The 17,863-nt window shown below is 39.4% G+C and overlaps 1 protein-coding gene across 11 annotated transcripts in view; it reads left to right on the top strand.

The window, feature by feature from the left end:
* Positions 1 to 3,112: 3,112 nt before the first annotated feature.
* The window catches only part of RBMS3 (RNA binding motif single stranded interacting protein 3), a 727,705-nt gene continuing 712,954 nt past the window's right edge, over positions 3,113 to 17,863 (top strand). For all 11 annotated transcript variants that reach the window (XM_057554702.1, XM_057554701.1, XM_057554705.1 and 8 more), the window contains exon 1: positions 3,113 to 3,598. In XM_057554702.1, the coding sequence (XP_057410685.1) occupies positions 3,524 to 3,598 (75 nt within the window). In that variant the 5' untranslated portion in view covers positions 3,113 to 3,523. The remainder of the gene's footprint in view (positions 3,599 to 17,863) is intronic.

Below are 17,863 nucleotides of genomic sequence, written 5' to 3'. Positions count from 1 at the left end.
ATGGCTACTGGGATCTCTGAGGGAAAAAAAAATAAAAAATGAATAAAACACAGGTTTTATGATCCTCACAAGGGCTGAACTGTCTTTACATTATTTAAGAAAAGCTTTAAATGTTCAGTGAATGTTCTTAAGCTAATGACAATTAATGCCCAGAAAATACCGATAATCCAATGGAATAGAATAGATTTGGGGAAGTGGCAATTTGTGTAGAAATTGCTAATAGTATTGACACATACTGGGAACTTTGCATATAAGTGGGCTATAGCATGCACTGAGAGAAGTTATTTATTTGGCCTTTTATTTGTAAATAAGACAGTGGTCCTTTCCCTTTAAGGAGCATCTTGGCAGTTATGAATGAAAGAATACTGATGTCCTTTGTCCAAAGTGGCCGCGTTGGCAGAAGCCATCTAGGATCCTGATCCTAGGTGTCTTATAATTTGGAGGAACCCCTATCTTTCATTTAGGAAGACAGCATTCTGTCGTTGAAGATGATTTGGATAGAGTCCTGGCTGTACTGTTAACCATCACTAATTTAGCTTTCCCCACCAAATTCCACCAAGGCTTGTAGATCTTGTCCCAGCCTCATTCTCTACTCTTTACTCCTCTACTCTTTACTTGCTCCCTTCCAGCCCCTGCACTATATCTGGCACATTCCAAAGACACATGCTTGCTGCCAGGCTTTCTGTTCTTACTGGTCCCTCAGCCTGGGATTCTCTTCCCCAGGTGCAGGCTTGTGTTCACTGAGCAGATCCAATAAGTACCAAGGTGTTATCAATGCTTCACATGTTTAACTCAGTGAATTCTCAAAATAACTGTATGAAGTGGGCAGTGGCATCGGATGGATGAGGCGCCTTGTTCTGAACTGTGTAGCACTATATCCCCTGCACCCAGAAATGTACTGAAAGATGGATATGAGTTGGGTTAGAGTTGTTTCTCATATTTAAGATGTCTTATTCAAACATTTACGGAGCAACCATTTGGTGCCAGACGCCATGCCAGTTTTAAAAAAGATGAAGGTAAACAAGAATGATGGGACCCCCTCCTTTCCTGCTTTTCCTGATGCTCTTAGAGCATCGTAGAGAAAACAAGCAATTCATAGGCAGTGACATAAGATGAGCATTATATTAGCGTAAATACAAGGTGCTGTGGGAAAGCCAGAGTGCATAGGAAGCCACTGGGTGCGGGTGGTGCTGAGACCAAAGGGTGGGCTGGAGGATCTGCTGAAGGTGGGTCTGGGAGAGCCCCCCTGGCAGAGGGGATGACCAAAGGTCCTGAGAGCACAGCCCAGTCCTGAAAGCAGGGCAGTGTCACTCAGGCATCAAACGTAGGGGGCAGGGTCTACTGTCTGCCTCTGGAGAAGAAAGTTAGGTTTTTAAGTGACTTGAAAAGTATACCAAAAGTCAGGACTCTATTGTCTGAGCAGTGAGATGCTGCAAAGAATTTTGAAATCAGTGGGATTTTTATTTAGTATCTGATTCAGTTGACTCTCTCCAGCTAGGTAAGTTGGAAGTAGTTCCATTTTCTAGATGAGACCTCTGAGTCCCAGAAGAACACATAAACATTGGCAGACTTGATTTAATTTTCTCAGTGACAGGGCTTCTACCTCCTACTCTCCACCCTCTCCCCTTCCTTCCTTCCGATCGTCGTTCTTGTCAAAAGTCAAACATAAAACTATGTGCCCACCATCCTGATCTATCTCCAAGGAACCTACCTGCACTCACAGGGCTCCCAGAAACCAGACCCCTGCGGGAAGCCCATTGCCCCGGGGGTGGTAGGGCCTGTACATGGGACCACATTCTCTAGTCTTCTTGCCTAGGAAGCTGGATTTGTACCAGGAACCTTTTATCTGAAAAGGCGACTCTGGGCTGGGGAGAATACAGCCGACTTGACAAAGTCGAGAGGAGTTCAGTGCTGGTCTGCCCACGCTCTGGGCATGCGCGAGCCCTCAGCAAAACACAGCTGGCACGTCTAATTTTAGCCTCGCCTGCCTTGAAAAGGGACCCTTTAAGGAAATATATTTCCTCTGAAACAATCTGTATTATAATGTAGCAGCTGATAGACACGTCAGAATACTACTTATTATTGGTGGAGAAACACCCTGCCAAGTGATTATGATTTTTGTTCTTTGTGTTTGTGTATGATGATATCAGGAAAGTGATTAAAGCCTCCATGAATCATAAAGAGATAGACAGTGAGAGAAACAGTGATTTTATTTATCAAGACGATCATAAACCGAAGGGGACACCTCTTTTGATTTTTACAAAATGGATGTAATGATCAGATTGATTATTTCTGCTATGATAAGTTGCTAATTGTGATCTGATGATGCCTGGCTTGTTACGAGCAGTCCTGGAGTAGACTACAACATTTCTTCAATACTTACCATCCTCCACGTCCTCCGAGAAGTAAAAGGTTCGTTTTTAAAGCAGGTCTTGGATTCCTTCGGCTTTTAGTGCGTTCACAGGTTTTGAAAGCATCCGGGACACACTTTTTCCATTTTCACCAGCCAGCTTAGTCCGTCTGCCTTGATTTTTTTCCTCTCTCCCCTTCCTCCCTTCGTCCTCCTGTCCCTCCCGGGGTCTGCTGTGTTTTGTTTCGCAGTGTGGCTTACCTTGAAACTTGGCAAGCAAAGCAAAGACGGCAGCTCTTGTGCGGGGTTGATGGAGGGAAGGATAAGGAATCATCCGCCGCCCACATTTGAGTTCCCCGGGAATCAGCGGCAGCGGCAGCAGCTTTGCTGCAAAAACCGCTTTGCTATTCGAGATAGCCAGTAGAGGGAATCGGAACTTTGCTTGCAGCAGGGGTTGAAGCAGCCTTTTTTTTTTTTTTTTTCTTGGAGGAAAGACTGCAGCCTTCTGGACTGCGTACGCTGCTCCCTGGAGGGGCTCTCCGGGTCCCACCCACTGGCTGGAAGGAGGGGACGTGAATGAAAGGACAGGACAAGCACCGAACACCATGTCACTCTGGGAGGGACACAGCAGCAACTGAGCTGTGAGAGGTTTTTTTTTTTTTTTTTTTTTTTTAGTTTTTCTTTTCCCCTTTCTTTTTCTTTCTCCCCCACCCCTTCTTTTCCTTTTTTTTTTTTTTTTTCTATTTTTTTTTTTTTTTCGTTTTCTTTAAGGTGGGGAAAGAGACACACAGGAGACAGGAAGCTGATCTGCAAGATTTCCGAGTTGTGCTAAAAGGACTTTGATTTTTTTTTTTTTTTTTCCTTTACAAACGCTGGCAATTGACATCACTACGGACAGCCGGGTAGAGAACAAACTGCCTCATCCCAAGTGGACCCCAGGCGAGAGCTGGGGAGGCTGTGTGGGGTTTTTCCTACAGATCCCCCACCTCCCTCTTTTTTTGGTGTGTTTCTTTTTAAAATTCTTGCTGTGTTGGAACTAGTGAGTGGTGGAAGACTCTCCGAAGCCTCATCAGTCATCGGGACTGTCAGGAATAGTGGTTCCAGAGGAAGCTCGGCCTGGGGCACATACCCTGTCATCCAGTTCCCTGCCTCGGAGATAGAGATTCCAGCTACATGGGCAAACGCCTGGATCAGCCACAAATGTACCCCCAGTACACTTACTACTATCCTCATTATCTCCAAACCAAGGTATGGCTCGCTCCACAGTCTGGCAGCAGTGGGGTGTCCTTCTGCACTTGGGATGGGAAACAGACAGGCATGTGAATTATTATTTACCGCCTCCCTCCCCTTACCCCATCACCTCTTCCTGCTTCTTTGAAATTAGTAACATAGCAATGGAGTTAATGAAGCAGAGAAGGATATAAGAAGAAAGCAAGCCTGGAACTGGTGCTTTCTCTTTAAGGAGAGATAATAGTTTTACTTGAGTTCCTTTGTTGTTATTTGGCTGCCTAGGTGTTCCTGATATCCGTCAAGTCCTTGGCAGATGGGCAGGGTTGTTAAAAAGGAGATCATAACAGTAATGGTCAGGCACAAGAATACAATTTCAGGGGCTTTTCTGGTGAGCTCTTCTTTGTTTGTGGCTCTAAAAGGTTTTTTCCCACTGGATAGGACACGCCGGGGTGGGGGCGACTCAAACTTTTAACCGCTGAGTGTAGAATGAAAAGACGGGTGTGGGAAGGTACACGGTAACTAATTCAAGTCTCTTAGAGTTTGCTTGGGTGCATTTTTGTTTTCTTTATGGCCTTATTTTATACTGAGGATGATCAGGATGCTAGAGAGTGAATTTAGGAGCTTTACAATAGATGTTCTTTACTTTTAGAAGCTAGTCGTTGGCTGCCATCAGGAGGCCTGGGTCTTGAAAAAGGATGAAATATACTGGTGATAATTGGACATGAATTGGTTAAATACTTTAGGCTTTATGTGTGTGCTCAGATGATCATGAGGGGGCCAGTGGCAAGACCACGTCACTGAACAGTGGGTCATGCCAATCATGAACTTTATCCTGCAGTTCAGACATGGAAGACTCTCAGGTGTGAAATCACTGCTCCAATTTGTCAATTACATCGGACTTAATTTTGGGGGAAAAATGTTGGTTGTTCCCCCTTGAATGCGTGGATTGTATTCCTTTATGGATGATATTATTTTATATTGCATTAGCCAGACTCTACCGTGTTCTTGATAAATACGCCGGGAGTGAACAAGGCATGCCTGAGTGATCTGTGCTGTCACCAGGACTGGGTGCTGTGATTAGGGTTTGGTAATTCATGCCTTAGTTAGCTCTCATTTATTCTCTCTCACCAAACAATGCTGATCTGTAAACCAGATCAGGCAGCAGACTTTCAGTATTATATTAAAGATTGTTCTTTTTTTCCCCTTCCTTTCTCAGTCGCTTTACAATTTGCCCTGCCCCTCCAAGGTCGACTCACACTGCTTTTTGCCTTTGTGAGCATTTAGTTTGGGCTGCTGCTGAAATAAATAGACCAGCCCGCCTGCTCCAGTGGCTAGAGTTTTAACTCTTTGGGGGATTGGGAAGAGAACGCTGCCTGCCTTCCTCAAAGAAATGGCAAAGCAAGGACAAGTTAAAAGGGGAAATTTATAGTCATTTCTCATCCCCCAAAGAAACAGAAACAACAAACAAAGGTTGCATGAAAAATATCGCACATTCCATCCCCTTTAGTCATTTGGCTAAATTTTTCCAAATGTTTCAAAATTCATGCTTTCTTTTTGGTTCTTGTTTTCTCCGATGAAGTCTATTCAGAAAAGAAACTTTAGATCAAAATGAACGGAATAATTGCTTTTTGGTTTGAGATTTCTTTTAACCTATTGCTAGCAGGAAATAATGTCAGGCACATTATATTAAAGGCACAGGACCAGCTACACTGGTGGGAAGTGTGTGTGTGTGTGTGTGTGTGTGTGTGTGTGTGTGTGTGTTGTTTGGGGTAAAGAGGAAACATGGGGTGTTGAGGGAAAAGAGAGCTAGAAAAATAGAGAGGGAATTTAAAAATAAATCTGTTTTGGGGTCCTATGTAGTTTAGTGTTGTGTAGACAGGCAGCATCTGGATCTTGTTACTTTCAAGCTAGTCAAAGCCATCAACTTCTGGAACATTTTTAAAGAAGTTAGATCCATTAGGCGACCTCAGCTGATATTTGGGTAATCAGATCTGGGTGGTAGGGAGTATAAGATCAGCTACTTTGGCTATCATGGTAGTTCATATTGATTATTGCGTTGTGAAATTTCGACAGTGCTGTGAAGTTGTCAAATATCATTACAGTGGCTCTGAAATGACAGACATTAATGACATTCCTGGAAGCTGAAGATATGAAAATGTGCCCTGTTTGGGAACTTAGGCACTCAGGGAATGGGAGGAAGGGTCAATGTGCAGTATTTTAAAATATGGGAACTTTCTGACAGCGTTCGCACTGTATAATAAAGTCCCATCACACCCCAGCATAGCATGAAAACAACCAGGTTGTTTCGGTAGCACTTTTTGCTCCTTTTACACTTATATCTCAAAATATAACCTATAGTAATTTTGAAGGAAATGCATGCTGCTTAGATTTATTTGCGAAGCCTAGGTGGAATTCCATAAAATCCACTGTCCTTCCAACCTTGGCTTGTAGTTTTAATCCAATTTTAAAATCATTGCTTTTTAAAATGATGCTGATATGTAAAGAACATTTATGGTTGATAAAAATAGAATTCTGTGGTTGACAACAAAAATCATATTCTGGTGATACCGTGCCTTAAACTGTTCTCTAAATTCAGGTGTTTTTAAGTAACCCACAAAAGCTATTTGCTGACATTAGTTTTGGTTGGAAAATCTTCATGGGATATTTATTATTGTATTCATTCAGAAAATGCCAAAATACTGAGCCTTCTCTTTCTACCTAAATATGTGTGTTAAATGCAGCTGCTATTTTCTTATGATAAAACAAAATGAAAACGGATTTTGAAATAAATGCAAATGTCTTCCATTTCCTCAAATGCAATTTAAGTTTTAGAAAAACTTGTGACACTTCCCTGCTTTCTCTGCTCCCCTTATTACCCATCACATTAGAACCAATCTCTTCACTTTGTTGCTTAAAAAGAAAAAAAAATAGAAATAAGATACTTATGCTTTTGTTTCTTTGAATAAATTTCCAGATGCTTAAAATGTTATATTAGAAAAATGTATGTGTAAGTCGAATAAAAGGAAAACCCATGGCTGACTTGTAGCTGTTGTACCTTGTAGTAATGTGGGTATAACATGCTTACTCTCCCAGACCTCACATTAGTTGTCACTTGTCAATTTTCCTTTTGACCAATTTTGTTATCCTAGCCAAAGAAGCAATTTCTAAAAAGAACATTACTTTTATTTAGAAGTAATGAAGAAATTTTGGTGACATGTCATAATATTTCAATAAGAGACATAACTGGATTAAAAAAAAAGAGTTTCATCAAAACGAATTTGCTGTTGGAAAAGCCACCCATAATAATCAGCAAGTTTTAGAGAAAGGAGACCAAAAAATAGTTTCTTAGCTTAATGATAATATATGTAATGATGTTTGCTTAAGTTGTAACATAATATTTCTCAAGAATTTTGTTACAGCCCATTCCAAATAACCAACCTGTTGCTATTGCATTATGAGACCCAGGGTGAATTTCAATCTGAATTCGAGGTACTTTGAGGGGGTTTTCTTGGAAAAACAAATGAGTTGAACTGGGAAAGGTAAAGAGTAAAACGTGGTAACAGCCTGGTGAGTTGATATTTTGCAGTTGAGAAATAGGTATTTCTCTCATATGTGATATTTAGAAAACTTTAGTCATCTTCATGAAACTTTAAAACTCACCCAAGCACACACAGCAAGTTTGTCTTTTCTTCCTTTCCACGCCTTTGCCATATCACTCTATTTCTCCCAGTTCACTGCAGTTTCTAATCACTCTGCTTTTTCATCAGTCTGCTGCCTGCCCTTCCTTGGCCATCTGCTTCCCCAGAAGACCTTGAAGAAAGGGGTTCAGATCATGGAACCCTGACCAGGTCTTCCTGGCTGGTGGTACTCAGATTCTGTTCAGAGCGTGGTGTGAAGTTGGGGTCAGGTGGAGGAGTAATTCGTCACCAGCACACTGATTTCAGGCTGAATTTCCAGCCATCTGCAGGTGGACAGCCGCCCGGCTCTGAAAGTCTAGCTGGACCCCAGTTGTGCCATGAAAAGAGCAGACACTTGAAAACGCAAGGCCAGGGCGGCCTGCAAAGGAAGAGCGAGCCTCCCGTGGGGCCAAGGATATTCTTAAAGATGTGAATGTACAGGTCCTACAAAAGCAAAACAAAACAACCCTTCACACACTCCTCACACATGAAAATGTAGAAAATCTTGCAGAGGGAGGGAGTGAGTTTAGAATTTCCTTAGTACTTCCTGCCTCAGATTTGCATTGATAGTCAGAGTTGGTAACTTGCCAGTTACCAACCAGTTTTGTATGTTTCAGCCTTGAAAACTCCCAGGTACTGTTTTCCTTTGAAAGACTGAAACATATAAAACTGCTTTTCTAAAAATCTTCCAGCAAGATAATTTTTTAGGAATAACTCCACACATTTCTTTCACTTCCGGGGGGTTATACGATAGCATGAAATGATGATCGATCTTGTCTCGTGTTAGAATGTATACTATTTTAATTGGTTTTAAATGAGAGAAACATAGAAACAAGAGGCTACCTTGCCTTTTCAATTTGGTTTTTTTTTTTCTTTACTCCTCCAAATCTTTGTTTGCGTTGGGATTTTCTTTCTCTAATGTCGTCATTGTTTTCCAACACTAAGTTTGGTGCCTACTAAAAGGAGTAGAAATGTAAAAAGTTCATGGGGTTTTTTTTTTTTTTTTGGAATAATTCCAAACTTAAGGGAAACACCATGTATATTTCTTTGAACAGTATCTTTCCAACACATTTTCCTTTCATTTTCTCTCAATTTGGAAAAAGAAAAACAGAATTATAACTCAAACCTATTTCCATGAAGTAATAAAATGTATTTGAGGGTTGGAGGTAGGGGCCACGTGAAGGAAGAGGCTATAGAGAAGGAAGGATGCACATCATTCCAGGTCTTTCTGGCTCCAGGAATTCTGGAAAGCTTCGTTTTTGCACTAATATGATTTACACGATCCTTTTTGACATTATCAGTCTTTTTGGCAGAGAGGAGTCTCAGTCACAATGATGCCCATGCCAAATTCTAAGAAAACCAGGGTTTTCCTTTAAAAGAAGATCTTTGGAGTGTTGGACTTCTTATTCAGAGTAAATGGTTGATGTTTATCCAAAATTGACTTCAAGTACTACATTAAAATTGTGTTTTGTAACAGCCTCATAAGCCACAGCTGTATGTGATTAAATAGTGTAATATCAAAAGCATGTGAGAAGAGACATTTTTATGCTATAGCTGTTTGCAGCAAGAGTACAGATGGGGCTGAGGGGAGCCCAAGAGCAGAAATGTGTGTGGTGATACGTGTGTTGTTGAGGATATGTTATGATACGTTGTGTTGAGGGTACGTGTTGCTATTTTTGGCAGTAGTGGGAAAAATGCTGAACTATTTTGGATGTGATTAAAAATATGCTCTTTGAAAATGGAAACCAACATAAAATACCAATTTTTATTTTAAATATGGAATGCCATTTCATTGCAAAACACATAGTTACTGAATGGATCTGAAAGAAATACAGATGGAAAGATGAAAGTTATTCCCATGAAGCACACATTCAAAAAGCAAAAGTGAAGTTTTTCCTTTCTGTTTTGAAATTATAAATGGTTTTCTTCTCTGTTTCGTTGATACTTTAATCTATGGAACTATTGTAAGAAAACCTTCAGGCCATTTATCCCTAAACAAAAGAGTGATACATAGTAAGGATCAGCAACTTAGGGCAAAATAGGTAGCAGTGTGATTCTTTTTTAAGATGTTTGAGAATATGATATTCAGTTTGGTATGAATATTAGTATTTTGTTGCTAGTGTTAAAAATTACATAGTCACACAAGGAGACAACTTTTGTTTCTATTTCTTTAGCAGGGATGTTATAGTAAAGAGGCTTTAACTACAATGTTTTTGAAAGACTGTTCATGAAAACTATAATCTCTCGTCTTCTAGAGATTAACAATCTATAGGATTACTAATACTAATAAAAGATTTGTTACTAAGTGATCATTTTCAGGGCCTTGAAAAAACCTATAGAACTGGCTATTTATTTTCAGATTTCAAACATTCAAAAGCAATTTTCAAAAGGCAAAAAGAGGTGTGGACCGAGGTAGGATTGGATTGTGTTTGTTTTGGCTTTCAATTTTTCTTTTTCAAGTTGATATTGGCAGAGAATTTGTTTACATAACTTTATTTTTCCATGTAGGTTTATTGGTCAGGAAATATATACCATGTAGAATCAGATATCTGAATGCAGATTTGCTGTTCAGAACATCAACCTCTAATATACATCCAATTTCTAGAGGATGGAGAGTAAATTATAAGACATTCATTCTGCTTTTCTTTGGGAGAATTCTCTGATTTGTGTGTCAGTGAGTTAGTTTCTAGGACAAGTTCCCTAAGATCCCTTCCAGGCTTAGCATTTGTGACTCTTGCTTTGAGATGGATGAGGCTGCTTTGATATATTAGGGATATTTGGGAGATGACCTTGGATTCGTGTCACTGATGAGTTTTTGTTTGGGTCCTCAGCGCTTTCTACAGAGCAGATCAAGCGCTGCTTTGACAACTCTGGAGGCTTGACACAGGAAACTGTCTGCATCCTTCACCACATCTAAATCCAGGGCACCCAGAGAAACACCCCTATCACCCAGGAGTGGAGTGGGTGGAGAACAGCTCCCAGGGATGAGGCCAAGTGACAGGCACTCTTTAATCATCATTGCTGGCTTTGTCGTGGTTCAAGTTTTCTTCCTTGAGTGGGTAAAATTAGGCCTTATGCGAATACTTGCTTTCTTCAGGTGACAAAAGAGCTGAATAGTGATGCATGTGTTTGGCTAAGCCAGTTGATCTCATTAAGATCCTGACAGCCCTAGTTTCATGAATGAATCTAAGAGCTCGTGTACATGTGGAAATAACAATTGATAGATGAAATGCTATTTTGACTGGAGTTTGCAAAACCTTCAAATCCCTGAACTTCTGAATAGTAACCTTTAAAGCGCGGGGAAAAAATACTCTAGTAACCATAGTGCATGGTATTGTAGGAGAAAAATAATGTCTTCTCCAGGACGCATAAACAAAAACATTCTCTTTTCCTCTCTTTCTCGCTAGGTATTCTTCTTGGTCCCCCTCAAAGCCCCTGTTACCTGAGTTAATGAAAGTAAATGGAACCCTGAATTTTGTTTTTATGAATGACTAACAAATACCAAAAATAAACTAGACTACATACACAGTCAAGGCAACCCTGATAATATCCTTTCCTGTTGTGTGGAAAGCAAGGCATAATAGAAGTAAAATAAATCTCATGATATTCTAAATATTGGTAGTAAGTGTTTTGGGGAACTGATTTTTAACTTGTTCTAGAATTAGTTTTCCTATCATGATACCGTAGGGTTAAGAAATTGGCATGTATTGCCAGATGCAGGCGACCTTCTGTTTATCTCATTCTTAACTGGTGGTTTTCAAGCTGAATATGGATCATGTATAGAATTTAATGAGAATTTTGGAGAAGTCTTCCTATTTTTACCTAGGGGCTGCTATTTATCTTAGTCAGATTTCTGATTGATGACAATTTAGTGAAAAAGAAAATGGGAAACAGAATGCTATCTGGTTTTCTGGAACTGTTTAAGATTTCTTAAAAGGTTTTCTTACGTATGCAAGTCATATTTGAGGCTATTACTGATGACTGTAAACTCTTAGGTTGCCCCTTTTAAAACTTATTCACACAGATTGGATGGTGGCATCCTGAATATAACTTAGAACTAAGGTAACTTAAAATTCAAGCAAATATACATTTTTTCTCTCTTTCTTTATTTTTTCATTTTTAAGCAAATATACTTTTAAAGTCCCAAATAGTTTTTTAAAATCTTTCTTTACTTAGCTGTGCCAGGTCTTAGTTGTGGCATGCAGCATCTTTTAGTTGCAGCATGCAGGATCTTTAGTTGTGGCATGCGGGATCTAGTTACCTGACCAGGGGTTGAACCCGGGCCCCCTGCATTGGGAGCACAGAGTCTTAGCCACTGGACCACCAGGGAAGTTCCCCAAATAGTTTTGAGTAGATGAAGTATTTGAAGAAGTGTGTACAAAGCTTGGAAGAAAATTTCAGACTGTTTTCAGGGATACCATACAAGAAAACCATATGACATACCCATGATGTTGAATTTCTTCTTGAGAGATGAGAGAAGCAGATTTTTTTTACCTTGATGCTAGTCCCTTGAAAGGTTGTGACAGCTCCTGTGTTAGCCTTGGTCTTGGCTTTCAGCCCCTCGGTCTCTTGTTCATTGCCAGGCATACCAGTCGAGACTTTGCCTTCAGAAGTAAGGATGTTGTGTTGTAATCTAGGTAGGCAGGGAAATCTGAAAAGAATAAAGTTCTGATGTTCTTTTCTCAATTTATTCCAAAAAGTTAACCATTGACTTTACACTTTATTATTCATCTGTTAGGACAACTGGACTTATGTTAGCAACAGGGAATTTTCCCTTTCTGGCTTGTTCTTGTGTTTTACTTTGTTGATAAGCTGGAAAAAGATGAGGAAAAAGTGCAAGGGAATAGGTCAGTGAACAGGGAAGAATTCTGATCTTTTAAATAATTTTATTGAAGTATAGTTGATTTACAAGTTTGTGTTAATTTCACATGTACAGCAAAGTGATTCAGTTATACATATATATATTCTTTTTCACATTCTTTTCCATTATGGTTTGTTACAGGACACTGAATATAGTTCCCTGTGTTATACAGTAGGACCTTGTTGTTTATCGATGAACAGGGAGGAATTTTTCTCCAAATTTAGTGATGTCCTTTAACAATGGGAGAAGTAAAGGGTCATTCTAAAACCTCCATATTTTCCGAACACTTTAGGAGCCTCCCACTTCTCAACAAATATATTAAACATATTAAAGTGTACCCATATTCCACATCAAATTATATTTTTTGCAATAAAATATGGAAAGAGTTTTTATTATTTTGCCACTAAAACTCTCTGAGTATGAGTAAATTCATTTATGTGTGCTTGTGAATTTATGTGCACTTACCATCTTGCATATGTAAGTGTTCTTGCAAAATGAAAAAAATTTAATCTACAGATCTTCTTGAGGTACAAAGAAAGATTATTTCGGTCTCTACTAAATAGAACAATGAATAAAGTTGGCATTGTATTATGCTTTGTAGAAACAAATGTTTGCTAATTTTGGTTTCACAGTTTTCTTTTTCGTTTGGAGGCAATACATTTTTCTCATCTTGTCAGTGCTTTTGTGGGTCCCTAAGGTGGTCGGAGAGCCTGAAAAGCTGGCCATATCTCTACCTACTGTGACATTATGGCATTCAAGATATCTCTGTATTTTACTAATCCCAAATTTCCAGGGCGGGACATGTGTTAGAACAGCACAGTGTATTGGAAAATGTCATTAACATTCTTTGGCTAAAATATGTCACAAGCAGATACATTGGATTGACCTTTGGTGGTGAGAGCAATTGAGAGTTCCAGATCTGGGTGCCAGGTTCACAGAATTTTTTCATTGTGCAATTGGTAGAATTGTTTACCAATTGGAAAGAAAAAGAGCTTGACTGTAACAGGTGTTTCCCTGGGTTCTCAGCTTAGGGTCCAAGCAGGAGGCAAGTTCCTGGCACAGTAGTTATTTTATGGCATAATCTTTTAAATTCTTCTGTTTCTAAATAGGGTCATGGGTTTTTTACATGTATTAAAACGGCCACCTCCTCCTGTTCCCCAAGTCCACGATTATTCACCTTGGATGACTTCTCTTGGTTTCCAGAGGTCCCTGTCAACCCTGCAACATCTGTGTGCCTCTGAAAGAAGACAGGTCTGCACATATGCACACCCCAGTCAGATCCACCATGACTCTCACAGTGGGTGAGCACCCTGAAGATACTGCTTCTCTAGCCCTAAGCCAAGCACGATGCTTCCTTCATTTTTATTCTGATTTTTATTATTTTCAGTAATATAAGAAAACAAGGATGCCAGGTCCAGAGCATGGCCTTCTCCCCCCACCTCAGTCAAGAAGGACTTTTCTCTGTCTCTCTAGACCCCTGCATATGCTCACACCGGAAAACTCCCTCCCCTCCCACAATCTTGAAGGGAGAATTCTCATAGTCACCCAATGTTTTGATTCTCCTCCTAATTACTCAGTTTTCCTTCCCAGCCCTCTAGCCAGATCTCACCAAATTTCATCAGCAGATTCAATGAATAAGCTTTGATTTCTCTTTCACAAACATAAAACACACACACACAAGCACACACACACATTTCTGGAAACTTTAAGAATTGTTTCAATGGTTCTGATTTTCTCTGAGGCTAAATGACCACTGAGAAATATGGAGGGGCAAAGTGGTCTTAAGGAGACATATACTCATTCTTTTCAGGTCTAATAAGTTTTTTGCTGCTAGCTGATGGCAAAAAGGGATGAGTCTCACCAAAATACAGATGACTAATAACTTTTACTTTCTTTCAAAAATGTAGTATCTTCCCATGATCTGAGATATATTGATAATGTATTCTGCAAATTAGATATATATTCTTTTTCCTCCATTATTCTTGATAGAATTTTTTAGAAATCTTATTGATAGATTGACTCTAATTTTTCCCCAATTTCATTGTTTATTGTTTATATTGTGGAAATTCTAATGATCCTCAAAGCCTGTAATGATGAGTCTGTCAATGGCATGGTAGAAAAAACTGGCAGTTCCATGATTTTAATTTTACAAGTGATTTAGGAGAAGCACCAAGAAAGATAAAACAAAGAAAAGAAGAAAGAGAAAACAAGAGGCTAATGTTATCAAGTTCTAATTTATTTTTGAAAATGTCTGGAATTCGACTATTTTCCTTTCCAAAGGCAAAGAATAAGAGCTGTTTGCAAAGGAAGTGATAGTTTAGGAATCAAAGAACCATCTTCGGGAAAAACTTTGATGTGAATATAGAACTTGATTTGGAGGAGTCATATATTTGAGACTTTTGGTGTCTTGTGAAAAAGTAAAAAAATCAATGCTTCTGAGGACAGCTTAGTGCTTTGTTCTAGCACAGCTTAGTGCTTTGTTCTGCTTCCACATATCAATGCACTTGATAACTTCCAGCACCTGCTTTTCTTGTTCTGGTTTACCCATCACTCGTTCCTACCGACGACCTGGATAAAAGCCTTATTGATGCTTTTGACTGGAAACAAGGGTGTTTTTTAGAAGGATATTGAAATAAAATTTTTACACGTATTTGAAATTTCTATGTATAAAATGTTCATATAAAATTTTTATCTGCTCAAAAATATAATCATGAGCGAAGCTCTGTTGTTCTATGTAGAAAGGATCTAGCTTTGAGTGGGGTAATCCAATAGAATAAGTTATGAAACTAGCAAAACTGTATTGGCATAAAAATTGTACAATGCTAACCAGATGGCAGTGATGTTTGAGGGCCACTGATGTGCCCAGGGATCCACAGAACTGTTGAATTGAAGATGTGAATGCAATCGTGCTTAAGTGCCCTGGCTCTCAGCACATTCATATGTTAGAGGGTGGGTCCTGGTGAAAGAGTGTCTAGATTTCAACACGGTCATTGCAGTTTAGGTCAATAGAGGTCCAAGAAAAGTTAGCTATTATTGTTATTATTATTCATGGTCTGTCTTTTCTGCCAAGTTCATTTTACTCAGTTCTCCATCCTTATTCCATTTAGGATGTCTGTCTGTAGTGACCTCACATTTACACTGCATCCTCTCCATCTCCCTGCCTTTCCCGGATTGTCCTTCCTGGGAAACTAACTCTTTTCTTTCTGTTTCACAGCTTCCACTCCCCTTGCCCTTTCCCTCTCACCCCTTTTCTCCTATCCTCAACTTGTCTGCTATGGATTTGCCTTCTTTGCCTCCCTGCCTTTAGCTCCTAAACTTCTTCCTCCTTTTTGTTCCCTTTGCTCTCAGTTTCCTCTTATCTTTTTAGTTATTGCTTTTTATTTTTTCCCATTTCTTTCCAAGGTAGAGTGGATTGGATTTTGACTTTCTTTTCTTGCTTGGTTGTAAATCTATTTTTGGCTTTCAAATATACCTTTACTTATCAGGATCAGATTTGTTTCAGAGTTAGTCTGTGAACCCTAGTCCTGAAGACTAGGACCACAGGGTCTTCATCTTTGAATGCCCCGCAGGATCCAGTAGAGTGCCTGGTGTAGGCTGAGTGCATAACAGAAGGTTTTTAGCGTGTATTAATCTGCGTTGTTCAGTGTGTCTCATGCAGTCCTCTGTTGCTGAAGGCAGTGATTTTTAAAACCAGAGTTGCTGAATGTTCCCTTCACCTCTGTGATGCTTTATGTCAAAAGGCATTTTGTGTAGCAGAAATAAGTCTTACTAAAGTAAATTCTTTTACATATACCAACTGATATATCACTCCCTACCCCACCTTTCTCCCCTGAAACATGTGGGACACTAGGACCCCAGGACTGTTGGCTAGAGTTAGGTTATGTACGCAGCTAATGGGACACACTGTGACAGCAGGTGAGCTAAGTCCAAAACTGCAATAGGAAGAGAAGAGAGAGAAGAGAGAGAAGGGAAGAGAAAAGAGAAGAGAAGAGGAGAGAAGAGAAAAACTGACACAGTGTTGCTTCCCAAGATGCTGGCAAGAACATCAGAATGCATGCCAACTTGGAAGGACAGAAGTGGATTTCAAAGACAGCCAGTATTTGGAAATTGGGGATGAGAATAAGCAAGGAGGTCAGGACTAAATGGCAGTGGTGGTGGTTTGAGGGGACTGGAGAGGCCATTCCTGAGCAGTTGCCAAGACTGTCAGCTTGTATATGCAGCTTCCTTCCTTGGGTTGGCGGAGAGTTGGACATATCAGGAGGTGAACTCAGAAGACGCAGCTAGGAGATGGGTTGAGTGCTAGACCCATCTTTTTGTCTCTTTTTCTTATTTGAGACAGAGAATCTTGAGTATAATAGCCATATATTATCTCCCTATGCCATGTAAATATCCACAGCAATATGGATTTTTTTAACTCAAAATTTTGAAAAGACAACTTCGAAGATCAAATAAGACTGACAAAATGCCTATTTTGGGAAAAGAAAGCTCTAGTTTCCCTACACAATTAACTAAGCAGGTATAAAGATATGTCGGAAGTAACGATAGATGATACAAGATGGGATTCTGATGTCAACTTCAAAGGCTTCCTCACTAAGGAATGTATGGAAACAATAGCCCAGTTGTGGCTGCAAACTGTGTTTTTGGTTTGGATGTCTCTTGATTTTTCCAAGTTGTGTTGAATCTCTTATGTTTGTTCTGCAGTTTTGTATTTTTTTTTTCTCTACCATGTTCTTTTTTTGCATCAAGGCTCTTATTACCATTTGTAGAAAATATAGTCTCTATATATGTAATTCCTCAACATTTAGTAAATTTTTCTACTGCAAAGTAATCCAGACTAATCGTATCTAGTGAAACAACTCAAGATATATATTGAAAATATTAATAATCTTCTTCTGCACACCACACTGGTCTGTGAAGAACTCTCAGAAATAACATATGTTAATACAAAAATCATATGTGCCCTTCTATAACATTCTTTATGCTCATACAAACATACAATCAGATCTATGGTATCTGAGATCAAACTGAGCAGGTTATTTTACTCCTTTTTTCAATGGAAAACATACTTGGTGCATTCTCCCCAGTTCACTAGACATGTCCTGTTTTTTAATTGTCAGGGTAATTGTTTCTAGTGTGTTTGCATCACATTTTATGCAAGTGTTGCCCATCGATGGGCATGGATTTTTTTTGCCACCGTTTTGCCATTATGAATAATGCTACAATAAATGTATAAGGTACTCATTTCAATACTGAAAATTGAATCATTTATCTTCTAAGCAGGTTTGCTTCCTTTTAAACACTGAAAAATGCCTTGATGAGTTCCTTATTACACAAGGATTGACATCAGTGCTTGGATTCTTTTTTTTTTTTTTTTTCATTAAGCAATACTCGCCATCATTTCCTCATTTCTTGGCGTTGCTCTACCCTTGATCTTTTTTTTTTTTTTAACATCTTTATTGGAGTATAATTGCTTTATATTGGTATGTTAGTTTCTGCTTTATATCAAAGTGAATCAGCTATACATATACATATATCCCCATATCCCCTCCCTCTTGCGTCTCCCTCCCACCCTCCCTACCCCACCCCTCTAGGTGGTCACAAAGCACCGAGCTGATCTCCCTGTGCTATGCAGCTGCTTCCCACTAGCTATCTACTTTACATTTGGTAGTGTATATGTGTCCATGCCACTCTCTCACTTTGTCCCAGCTTACCCTTCCCCCTCCCCGTGTCCTCAAGTCCATTCTC

Source organism: Balaenoptera acutorostrata, chromosome 10 (assembly GCF_949987535.1).
Source record: "Balaenoptera acutorostrata chromosome 10, mBalAcu1.1, whole genome shotgun sequence".
NCBI classification, from domain to species: domain Eukaryota; kingdom Metazoa; phylum Chordata; class Mammalia; order Artiodactyla; family Balaenopteridae; genus Balaenoptera; species Balaenoptera acutorostrata.
Note: the sequence above shows the minus strand (reverse complement) of the source record. Positions and strands in the feature narration are given on the sequence as shown.